Here is a 12,732-nt window from a genome sequence, read left to right as displayed (position 1 = left end):
GCCACCATAACTCCCAGTATTTTATTTTGATTTTATCTGTCAAATGTTGTGCTATGCCAACATTTGCTGGTATATAAATAATAAACTGAAAGATGCAAGCTCTGTCTAGATGATTTTTGGCCCAAAAATGCATTTTTTATATTTTTATTAAACCAACTGCCATTCCACCAAATCAAGTGTGGGTGTACGAGCAACGAAAGGGTGACAATTTGGGTGTGGAGGATATTTAATAGTAAGCAACATGAAGGTTATGGCTGGACAAAGCCTCCTCCGCCATAGTCATAGAAACTGAAAATTGGTCTGTTAGGTTTGACATCCCTTTTCCATTAATTCTGCCAGTTATTTCCTAAGACATGGCCCAGCAGTAAATCCTTAGAACTGACTGCCAATCTGGCAACTCCCAGAGGGCACAGTAGCTTCAGTCATGTGCCTCGGGGCGACCAGACAACCCTTATTGTTGAGTTTTGTATTTGGTGTGGAGAAGAAGAATTCATCTGCGTAGCCCAGTCCATCAGAGAGTAGGGGTCTTAAGACTTTAGACCCCGACTTATATAGTGGAAAAACAGTAGTTTTAAGTGTTTTGTAACACACATATTTAGCATTGGTGTCTAACTCCACAGCAGAGAGATGGATTTCAGACTTAAAGGTTTACTCTTGGAGAAAAAACATCTCCAACACTCGTTGCATTTGTTTGCCACAAACATATTGAGTTGTTTATTTACTCACTATCGTTTTCCTAATATCTCTTTGGCTGAGATCCTGGTTGTCCTTACAACAACACATGCTGAGTGATCTTCTGACCTAACGCAGAGTTCACTTACCTCCGCAGTGTAAAACAAATTGATAACACCCAGGGGAGGAAAAGCGAAACTGATGTTAACATATCGCCGTCACCATCATAAGCACCTTTATTACGTTACTATGTAAGCAAAGACATCCCAACATCTATTTATATTGCAGAGTAGAAGGCTTTGGTTCTATCTTTTTATAACTCCTCACCTCCTTGCTCCACCAATCTCACTCTCTTCTGCTCCCACGCTCAGCCAGTGTCATCACTGGCTGCAGAAACACCACTTCCATCCAAAATTAATAAGAAATAATGGGCTATGCATTCCTTGGTGTTTTTGTGCCAAACTTCCTATTACTGAAGGGGGAATTTAAACAAGAAAATACTGTTTGGGCTATTTAGAAGAAGTCTATTTTCGATTTGGGAAGGTATGGGGAAAGGGGTTTCTCATACTGCATTTCAACACACACACACACACACACACACACACACACACACACACACACACACACACACACACAGCTTCTCCATGGAGAGAGACTTCACACACACACTTGGCCTCAGCCGTGGTCTAAAGCAAGTCTAAACTGCACCGGTACTAACAACATGACCATCTCTATCCTATTACCTAAACGTCAACATTTCTAACTAATGACTAAGCTCAACTACATTAAAAAATGAAAACATTTTAACTACTGTGTTAACCAATGTCAAATCCACCGCTTACCCAGTTATTCTGTTATTTATTTTATACCTTTCAAACTTAGCTAAATCCAAATCAACATCTATGACACTCTAATGCTGAATGAGACTTATTATTGACGGGATTCGACATTCATTGTAGACTGCTGCTTCTTTGTAAGTTGACTTGTGTTGTTGTGTGGTAATGTATGGCTTCTTTACTTTAGTGGTCTGGAAAATAAATGGTGGATCTCTACTTAGTTTATTCACACCCAGAGGGGGAGAGTGTCTTTAGTACAATGATTCCTTGTTACAGGCCGTCAAACCCCACTCTGCTGATGATGACGACTGCTGCTCTGTCTCTCTCTTGTGTTCCTCCTCCTGGCAAGCTCCATCTCGCTGTAGTTGTGGTGTGAAGGATTTCATAATAGGCAGCTTTAGTGTGGGTAGCGGGAGCGAGGGAGGAAGAGAGAGAGAGAGAGAGAGAGAGAGAGAGAGAGAGAGAGAGAGAGAGAGAGAGAGAGAGAGAGAGAGAGAGAGAGAGAGAGAGAGAGAGAGAGAGAGAGAGAGAGAGAGAGAGAGAGAGAGAGAGAGAGAGAGAGAGAGAGAGAGAGAGAGAGAGAGGTGTCACTGAACTCTCGCCCTCTCTCTCTTTCCAGTCCTCCCTCCATCTACTCTATCTGTGGGTACCATCTGTACCATGAGATGCCGGGCACCGAGTGCCTTGTACACGCTAACGCTATGAACAGGATTTCTGTAGGTGTGTGTGTGTGTGTGTGTGTGTGTGTGTGTGTGTGTGTGTGTGTGTGTGTGTGTGTGTGTGTGTGTGTGTGTGTGTGTGTGTGTGTGTGTGTGTGTGTGTGTGTGTGTGAAATCTCATTTCTTTTTGATTGTGGGATATTTGGATTGTAAATCGTGTGTGTGTGTGTGTGTGGGGGGGGGGGGGGGGGGGATCTGTGTGCATGTGTGTGTGAGAGACATCTCCAACATGATGTCTATCATTCAGTGTGGTCCTCCCAGCCTTGGTGCAAATGTCGCCCGTGCTGTTGCTCATCTAGGAATAGACGCCACATTTCACATGTTTTCTCTGACTCCAAACACAGCATTACAGCGGCTGCCCTGTGACTCTGCCCTGTCACTCCTGGTTTCCGCTGCTTAGGTATTTATTTGAGCAATGAGACAATTTAGATTTCAGACCGCTCCTGTCCTATCTCTGATCAATCAGGGAAATCCATTTTGCCCTTCAGTCTGGTGTGTGGTGCAGCATTCCTCCATTATGGATCAGCGTGGGCCGCGCCATCCCGTTGTGAGGGAGCAGAGAGTTAAGGCCATTGGAGTTGTTTCTCTCTTGACACTTCTCAAATCTTATCTAAATCAGCTTCAAACTATTTATTATACTTGCTCTCTTTTACAACTCGCACATTTTATCGAATTCAGCTTCCAAATATTTATTCTGCTCTCTCTCTTTTACAACTTTCATATCTACAGCAGCTTTCAATAACGTTTCTCTCTCTCTTTACAACTCTAGAATCTAATCTGCAGCACCATTAAACTAACTGTATGTGGGTGTCTGTGAATAGTCTTTGTCATCCCACCTCAATGGATTCCCATTTAAGAATATTTAGAGAGTGTGGAATTCTAGTTATCTGCCATCTACACCACCATTACAACCTTCAAGTCACAACTCAAAACTCACCTGTTCAAACTCGCACACAACGTCTAATTGATCACTGTCTTGATTGTATGTTTGTTTTGTTTTGTTTTTGTTGTTTTTCCCCAATGTCTTGTTTTTAAACGATTTATGATGATTTTGTGCTCTGTAAGGTGACCTTGGGTGCCTTGAAAGGCGCCTCTAAATTAAATGTATTATTATTATTATTATTATTATTATTATTATTATTATTATCTAACACACGGTTTGCAGAAGGATGCAACCATCAATACTGTGGCTCCTGACACGCTTGCAGAAAGGGTTTCATCCTCTGCCTCAAATTAACGTTAATGATCAATATCAGCCCCCTGGCACCAGTGACTTTATAATTAGTGTAATAATTTAAACCTATTTGCTTTTAATATCTGCACTATTTTCCAAGCTCTCACTCCCCTCACTCAGGTTACATTTGGTATGGCTTGTGAAAGAGTTGTGTAATAGTATGATATGCATTTCTTGTGGGGTTAAGTAAAACACAAGGAATTTTTTTCCAGATTAAACAAAATGTCCATTATCTGGCCGTGTAGAGGGGAGAAGAAGGAGCTCTGTCCCACCGCTGTTTTTACTAACGACCAGAGGGTGCTGGTAATATCAATAAAGCACCATGACAATGACACAGAGGACAGGAAACAGGAAGTAAACTGTCATACTGTAATGGAGATAACAAACACTCTTCTCTTTCACTCCCTAATTGTCTACATCAAGAGAACACACACACACACACACACACACACACACACACACACCCACACTCACACTCACACACACGTCACACACACATACACACACACACTTGACCTGCAGCAGAAGGAGCCAGAAAGCCTGAGTCTGCAGAAAGTTGTGGGTATTCTTAGAAGCAAGAACTGAATGGTCATAAATACCACAGCATACATGCCACAAGGAAGTTGATGTGTCCTATACATCATCGTCCTGGGAACGTTTTACCCTTTTTGCAAAAACAATATATATATTCTGAATAACAAATTAAGTACACATTCCTGCGTTGATTGATGCAATTCAAGGTACGATTATTTGCATATTCACTTCTCTAACAAGGTTAGATGCATATGTATTTACATCAATTCAACATTGAGCTGAATTTATATTATATATATATTGTATATTACTGTACCTTTAATTATGTAGTGTGTTCAATAGTTTCACATCTTCCAATATCATCTCATCATAAATGGAGTCAAATAATTGACAGTTTTTTGGTAAATTATTACTCTGTGATGTGGTTTGAGAATGGTTGATGGGTAAAATTTTAAATAAATAGGCCTACATTAGGTTAAGATAAGGTAACAACCACAGCAATACTATTCATTCTGGGAGGGAATTGCAGGCTTAAGCAGCATTTATAACTATGCCACATTTGTGCTTTTTACATGATTCCGTACAACCAGACAACCCACTTGATGCCACACACCATGCTACAAAAGCATGTTGTGTCTTGTCTAAAAGTGTGTGTGTGTGTGTGTGTGTGTGTGTGTGTGTGTGTGTGTGTGTGTGTGTGTGTGTGTGTGTGTGTGTGTGTGTGTGTGTGTGTGTGTGTGTGTGTGTGTGTGTGTGTGCACACATGCGCCAGCTCACAGTGGTCGTGTTTTTACCTGCCTGAAAACACTTTGAGGCAGTGAGACGTCATGTTTAAATCATGGGTTTCTCTGTAAACCATTTATGCACATTACCTGTGGTGCCTGTGTCCCCCTGCAGCCTGTGTAAGTGTGAGTGTGATTATCCAGCCGGTGGGGACAGACCAAAGCCTGAAGTGAATCCCCTGACTACACATTAATAACACAAATATAACAAAGCTTCTTCAACAGAAACAAAAGAGGAAGAGAAAAAAATAATCATATATTTGTTAGACCATATAAAGAATACCATTGAATTTTTTCAGTTATATACCCTGCTTTCTCTCCTGACCTCACACACACATAGTGCCAGACTAGACTTCCTGCTTGGTTAAGTAGGTGCTAATGTTGTGTCAATGAAAAGTTACCAAATGTTGTGTTGTCACTCGGGTCCCACTCGCAGGAGACACTCGAATACTCGCAGGAGACACTATTTACTATTTAATGGTTGAATCTCGAGTGAATTCTTATACGTGTCATCAAGGAGCAGGTAGGGATTAGACATAGGCAATCAAACCCAGTTTGGTTGAATGTAAGAGACCTTAGCCACTATGCTATGCTGCTAACCCTTCAGACCAGCGCACAAAACTAATGTTTGTCCCAACCTTTTCATCATATTCTCCTAATCCTGAACCTATGCTACTGACATGACGTTTGTTGATTATCCATCTTCGTCTCTCACCTCCCCTTCCAGGGGATCCCTGCTCTTGAGACTGCTGATTGCTGAGCATGCTGGGTAATGAAGCACAAACCTCCAGCCATCTCACCCTGGTGAATTCGGAAGTTTCTGACATTGACACCCGGGACGGACGACGCGAGACCAAGATGGCAGAGCATGTGGAGAGCCTGGACATGAGGGAGCTGGACATGGGAGAGGGGGAGGAGGTGGACTTTGATGGGAACTGCTTGGGTATGTTTGCGTGTGAAATCTGTGATTTTCTTCCCTAGTATTCTTTGTAGGTAAAGTCAGACCTTGGCTCAAGCCACTTGTACGCTAACCTAGTGGGCAATTCGACTTGTAGCCACTCAGGTCTGATTCTGATCTGCGATCCTATTTGCTATGGTATCTCTCTTTGAACTAGTTTAGTCTGTCTTAGCTGCCCTGTCCACTATGGTCCTCATTCATCGTGTGTGTGTGTGTGTGTGTGTGTGTGTGTGTGTGTGTGTGTGTGTGTGTGTGTGTGTGTGTGTGTGTGTGTGTGTGTGTGTGTGTGTGTGTGTGTGTGTGTGTGTGTGTGTGTGTGTGAAAAAGGAAAAAGCTAGGTTCTAAAATGAGGTTGCTTGTACCCCTAATGTCATCAAAACTATAATTACATCACTGGAGGTGGGGGGTGCAGAAATTAATCTTGGGTTTACCATACTGGTAAAAACCCGAGATCCTCATTCTGCCTCTCCATTTCGGTTTACATTTCCATTCAGGGCATTAAGAAGACGCTTTCATCCAAAGTGACTTACAATAGGGACATTTGTCCGAATAAAGAGAAACAACAATACATTACTGTATGTACAGTAAATATGTTAGAAACAGTTAGAAACAATTGTCAAGCACTTTCAATAGCTAGGTTATCCCATTCCCTGTATACAACAAAGATCGCTAGGATAAGACACAACACAAGTCTAGGTACTATTTTTAAGTGGCAGCATAAGAATAAGCATCACAATTAATGTGTTGTTATCAATTAAGTATTCATGTCAAATATCTTAACTGCGTAACTTAAACATTGTTTTTAATCTGTTATACTGGTTTGCTATATTTGCCTAACGTCAACCAAACCTATTGGTTGCTTGGTAGCCATCCTGAATGGCTGCCAATCGAACCCCTACTAAAATAACTCGAACGAAAACTGGCAGAATAATACAGTAGGAATACAGACTGTTGTTAGTTACCACCCCCATCCCCCCCACACACACACACATTTGTTGACAAAGATGGCTAGGATAGGACGCAGCACAATGCTCAGCCCTAACTTCCCTCCTCGTCTCTTCGCCAGTGGACTGCCGCATCCCGTTCTCGGCCGTGTACAAGACGGTGAGCTTCAAGGACGGCGGGCAGGTCTACCTGCCCGCCGTCGCCATCACCGCCAGCATCCTGGAGGTGGAGCGCAACACCTCCGCCCAGGACCGCTTCAACCTCTCCCACCAGCGCAGCGTCAACAAGGTTGGCTCACCGGCCTCTCTCAGACACCAGAGAAGAAGCTGGCGTCTGCCTCACCCCGAGGAAGTTCTTAGAGGCAAACCTTTTTCAGACTGGATAGAGGTTTCACTTACAAAAATCGAAAGGGTGATCAAAGTGTGGTGGAATGTTTTGTAATGGGAAGACATAGGCCAAACATATTGTAGCTAGTTCTGGGTGAAGTATCAACCATCGATAATCAGCGTTCGACATTCAAGTCGGGTTAGGGGTCCTCTATGGCCGCCACCCGTCCTTGCTACGCCCCGCAGTGTGGGTGAGGGCGGCGTCTGTCGTAGCTACACCACGACAGATAGTCAAAGCGTCCTAACCACCCACACAGACACTGGTTTGCTTTTGGTGAGAGCATTATGTCATAAGAGTATGAAATCATGCGTGTTTGTTTGTATGTGTGTGTGTGTTTATATGTGTGTGTGTGTGTGTGTGTGTGTGTGTGTGTGTGTGTGTGTGTGTGTGTGTGTGTGTGTGTGTGTGTGTGTGTGTGTGTGTGTGTGTGTGTGTGTGTGTGTGTGTGTGTGTTTGTAGGTCCAGCCGGCAGTGTTTAAGATAGAGCTGAAGCACGGGGAGTTCTCCTGGGTGGTGAGGAGGAAGGAGAAGCACTTTATGGAGCTCCACCGAGAGCTGCTGCGCTACAAGACCTTCATGAGGATCCCACTGCCCTCACGCAGGTACACAAACACACAGACGGACTACAAAGGCTGTTTGTTTTAAAAAAAAATGCAGCTGCCATTGCATGCCAATATGTGGCTGCCTTTCACAGCCCATTTCTTTACACCGTACAGCGATAAAGAAGCCGATTGTTGCTCCAGATCTCCGTCAGTTCTCCGTCACCAACGCCCACTCCCGCTGACATCAAACCTCCTCCCCCTCCTTCTACTCCTCTTTTTGAAAATGTCTTCATGAGATATTGCATCTGGGACAGACGAGTCTTCTAAATGCAAAGTAGCCCACCACATTTGTAGAATAAAATAGGATTTAAAGTACACAGGCAAGAGTCTGCTCTCTAGTAGAAGGAGCCCCGATCGTAGAGTTACAGGGTGTTTAAACAGCACTATTCTTAAAAGAGAGCAGATGTACTAGTTAGTGAGGTAGTAAAGGAAGCAAGATGGCACGGCTTTGAACTGGACGTCAGTGTGATTGTTGTTGCTAAATAAAGCGAAGATTCATAGGAATTTTTCATTACAGCACACACACACACACACACACACACACACACACACACACACACACACACACACACACACACACACACACACACACACACACACACACACACACACACACACACACACCCCCTGCACATGGCTCCTGGCAGCCATGGAGAATGGCTACTGTCTGCTATCTATATTTACACAAACTCACTTCACCTCTGCTCCCCAACACCCCCCTACCCCCACCCCCCCACCCCCTACCACGGTTACACTTCACTTTTCCCCGCTGGCAGCCCAGCCTTGGTGTTGAAGAGCAGCCCCAGCTCTGTGTGTTGAGGCAGAGCACAGGAAGGTTTCTGAGGGTTTGATGGAGCGACAGCAACCGCCGACTCACACCTCCGCACACCCACACCGCAGCATGGTGGATGGATGGCGCGCTGGCGGCTGCCATGGCCCCGAGCCCAGTATCATCCTCTCATCCACGTTTATGTCCCACGGAAAGAATGCATTAGGACCATTTTACCCCTCCTGCTTTGATAAGCTCTACTCTTTGGTTTGTTTTTTTTATTTTTTAATGTGTTTATCCAAAGTGTCTTACAGTGAATATAGATACATGTCATTAACGAGCAGGTGGAGGATACCCTACAGGCAAGCCTTTGTAGGACACGTTTGGCTCAGAATTAACTCTCTCTCTCTCTCTCTCTCTCTCTCTCTCTCTGTCTGTCTGTCTGTCTGTCTGTCTGTCTGTCTGTCTGTCTGTCTGTCTGTCTGTCTGTCTGTCTGTCTGTCTGTCTGTCTGTCTGTCTGTCTGTCTGTCTGTCTGTCTGTCTGTCTGTCTGTCTGTCTGTCTGTCTGTCTGTCTGTCTGTCTGTCTGTCTGTCTGTCTGTCTGTCTGTCTGTCTGTCTGTCTGTCTGTCTGTCTGTCTGTCTGTCTGTCTGTCTGTCTGTCTGTCTGTCTGTCTGTCTGTCTGTCTGTCTGTCTGTCTGTCTGTCTCTCTCTCTGTCTCTCTGTCTCTGTTACTCTCCTCCTCTACCTCCCCCATGTAGCCACACAGTGAGGAGGAAGAGCGTGAGGAAGAGTGAGGTGAGGGAGATGCCCTCCCTGCCCAGAGGCAGGGGTGACGAGCTGGCCCGGGACGAGCAGGTCTCCAGCAGGAGGGTAGGTGACTCCCCTCTCTCTCTACGGGTCCAGACTTATCAGGTCCTCCATTTGTAACGTGTGAGAGAACATCCCGGTCCTCACTTATCGTCACCATGGCACCTACTGCCATGCCAACCCCTATAGACCTCTTAGTCATGTGTCCCTACTGTGTGTGTGTGTGTGTGTGTGTGTGTGTGTGTGTGTGTGTGTGTGTGTGTGTGTGTGTGTGTGTGTGTGTGTGTGTGTGTGTGTACGTGTGCGTGTGCGTCACGCCGTGTCCTATCTTATAACTGTGTAATGATCTTTATTCATGCATGTTTGGAGAGATAAAATCATATGTTTGTTTTCTATTGCATTCAATTGTATTGTGTTACCTGCTCTACAGAAACAACTGGAGGACTACATCAACAAACTGCTCCGAATGGCCATGTATCGCAAATACCACCACACTGTACGTAGGATTTAACTATCCAAAATGTTTTTACTGTTGGGGAAGTTAAAACATGTTCAGCTAGGCTATGTGAAATAGCATAGCTGCACCTCTTTCTACATCCTCAAAACGTACTGATTAAATCTTGTGCATTTCGCCTTTGTCGCTTTATCCTTATTTCAACTAGTTTAACACGTTTATTGTGTGTAACACTGATGCTGACACATGACAATAAGGAGAGGCCGAGTTTCGATCATGTTTCCAAGAATCCATTGTAAAGGTATCCTGTTGCTTTACCGCAGAGGGAGCTCAGTGTGGGATTTCTTAGATTGCTTTCTTCTTGTGTTTTCCCAGATGGAGTTTATAGATGTGAGCCAGATGTCTTTTATCCACGACCTGGGGCCTAAAGGACTGTGAGACTCTTTTATATAATAGTCCACGTGTGAAAACACAGTCTCTCCCACTAGACAGCCCAGAGTGTTTGGTTCAGTAAAAATGGTGGGAAAAGATGTCGGATTGTTTTAATTTTTTAATGGGTCTCTGTTTTTATGTTTTAGAAAGTAGAATCAACAATAATGTAACTAGTAACTAAAAGTGTGACTAACAAGAAAATGTGGGCAGAGACCGAGCTCCGTCTGGTGCTGTTTAACTGTGTATGTGTTTCTGTGTGTGTGTGTGTTCCAGGGAAGGAATGGTCTACAAGCGTTCGGGGGGTTATCGGATCCCTGGCATGAACTGCTGTGGGCACAGCAAGGCCTGCTACCGCTGGTCTAAACGGTGGGCCCCTCAGCCATCAGCCCTTCTGTCTGTCTATCTGTCTGTCCTCCACGCTCCCTGTCTGACTGAGAGGAACTCATTCATCCCTTCACCCTGTATCGAGAGTGTGTGGGCGATGGCTGGTTTGTGCAGCCTCAACCAGGCTGCACTCTTGTAGTGCATCGGGCAATCCATGCACAGACACGGGTTAAACAAGCCATCGCTGCACACAATCAGGGACATCTCAGACATGTCGTGAGGTAACACCTGCTCTGCCCTTGGAGGAGCCCAGTAGAGCCACCTAGGTGGCTTGTGGCAGGACCGACTGCAACGCCCTGCTTAATGTATATGTATTACCTGTGTGGTTTTTCTGCCTCCAGTTGGCTGGTGGTGAAGGACTCTTGTCTCCTGTACATGAAGCCGGACACTGGAGCGATCGCATTCGTCCTCCTGGTGGACAAGGAGTTCAGCATCAAGATGGATTCCAAAGAGACGGAAACCAGACATGGAGTCCGCATCGACAACCTCTCCAGGTGTGTGTGTGTGTGGTGTGTTTGTGTGCGTGTGCGTGTGTGTGCATAGGTTTGTACAAACCTGCTTGCGTGCGTGTTGCAATATGGGACTTCTTGCTCTTAAAGGTAAACCATGGTAGATATAGTAGATATGTAGAAGTCCTTTATTCATTACTATTGTCTGATAGCTCGGGAACCAGACAAATCTGTGACCTTGCCTGGGTCCTAACAAATTCAACCATCGATTTAATATAGGGGGGGGTTGATATACTGACTGGACAGAGAAGAGCCCTATGGAAGTGCCGTTGAGCATTTCCATTAACAACCAAGACAGCACATTATAATTTAGACTGCAATGGTAGAACAGAATCTGCGATTTATCAGGGCCAAGCCAATGTTAACTGTGTGTGTGTGTGTGTGTGTGTGTGTGTGTGTGTGTGTGTGTGTGTGTGTGTGTGTGTGTGTGTGTGTGTGTGTGTGTGTGTGTGTGTGTGTGTGTGTGTGTGTGTTTGCACGTGCACGTGCATGTCGTGTGTGCGTGCGTGTGCGTGTCAGGTCTCTCGTGCTGAAGTGCAGCAGCTTCCGCCACGCCCGCTGGTGGGGTCAGAGCATCGAGAGCTTCGTGAGGGCCCACGGGAAAGCCTTCCTCCGAGACCACCGCTTTGGCTCCTTCGCACAGGAGGAGGAGAACATCCCCGCCAAGTGGTAGGGAGAGACCTGTCTGTTGTTGAACGATTCACACTAAGGCACGTGAAAGCATTGCTCCAATTAGGTACAAATAAAAGCTCAATAGTCAATTTGAGCTTTTCAATAATTGGTTTATATTTTTGCGTGCGCACTGATATATTTTATTTCCATCAATGTAGTTTTAGTATCACAACTGTGTGCTAATTTTTTTAAGGCAGGATGTACTTTGTTTGGTCGCTTTTTCTCTCTCCTTGACTATCTCTCTCCCTCCATTCCATTTCGGTTCCTTATCTCAGTTACTTTGTTTGTTCAAACACTGCAACAGAAACATCAGAGAGCATATTAATTTATAACTGTTTTCACTCAACGTTTTCTTAAATACAAACACACAACTAGGCATGCTATAATTATTAAAATTATTATTATTATTATAATTATTATTATTATTATGTAGTAGTACATACACATACGCTGTTTTGTGATTGGTTGCTCTGACTTGGCCAGGTATGTGAACGGGAGGAATTACATGGAGGACGTGGCAGACGCTCTGGAGGAAGCCCAAGAAGAGATCTTTATCACGGACTGGTGGTGAGTACACGCCCCTCACTGTTATAATGAATACAAATGGCTCTAGGTATGGGTGTAGGCTGAGTGCTACTGTGTTTGATCTCTCCAACATCAACAGCATCCTTCAGCAAGATGTCAATTTTGTTAATACACGCTGCTCCTTAATTACCTTATCCGAACTCCCAATAAGTTGCTTGAAATAAAAGTTGCTGCTAAATATGTAATAGTGGGGGTGTAGGAATTGGTGAATAACATTGACATTTACATTAAGGGCATTTAGCAGGCTCTTTTACCCAAAGTGACTTACAATGAGTACATTTGTCAGAAGAAAGAGAAACAATATATTGCTGTACAGTAAAGAGTTTCATAGAAACAAGTGCTAGTTTAACCCATTCCCCGCTCACAACAAAGACAGCTAGGATAAGACGTGATGCAATGTACTATTTTTAAGTGGCAGCATAAGAATAAGCAGAAAAACAAAATGCAT

General features: G+C 44.3%; 1 protein-coding gene across 3 annotated transcripts in view; it reads left to right on the top strand.

The window, feature by feature from the left end:
• Positions 1–12,732, top strand: part of pld1a (phospholipase D1a) — a 31,204-nt gene that overhangs the window by 2,896 nt on the left and 15,576 nt on the right. For all 3 annotated transcript variants that reach the window (XM_030356279.1, XM_030356280.1, XM_030356278.1), the window contains exons 2-11: positions 5,505–5,720; positions 6,802–6,968; positions 7,527–7,669; positions 9,200–9,311; positions 9,679–9,744; positions 10,078–10,136; positions 10,408–10,500; positions 10,860–11,012; positions 11,547–11,696; positions 12,183–12,266. In XM_030356279.1, coding sequence (XP_030212139.1) covers positions 5,540–5,720; positions 6,802–6,968; positions 7,527–7,669; positions 9,200–9,311; positions 9,679–9,744; positions 10,078–10,136; positions 10,408–10,500; positions 10,860–11,012; positions 11,547–11,696; positions 12,183–12,266 — 1,208 coding nt within the window. In that variant the 5' untranslated portion in view covers positions 5,505–5,539. The remainder of the gene's footprint in view (positions 1–5,504; positions 5,721–6,801; positions 6,969–7,526; positions 7,670–9,199; positions 9,312–9,678; positions 9,745–10,077; positions 10,137–10,407; positions 10,501–10,859; positions 11,013–11,546; positions 11,697–12,182; positions 12,267–12,732) is intronic.

This window comes from Gadus morhua, chromosome 5 (assembly GCF_902167405.1).
Source record: "Gadus morhua chromosome 5, gadMor3.0, whole genome shotgun sequence".
Lineage (NCBI taxonomy): Eukaryota > Metazoa > Chordata > Actinopteri > Gadiformes > Gadidae > Gadus > Gadus morhua.
The sequence above is the reverse complement of the archived record's forward strand: the minus strand, read 5'-3'. Positions and strand labels throughout refer to the sequence as shown.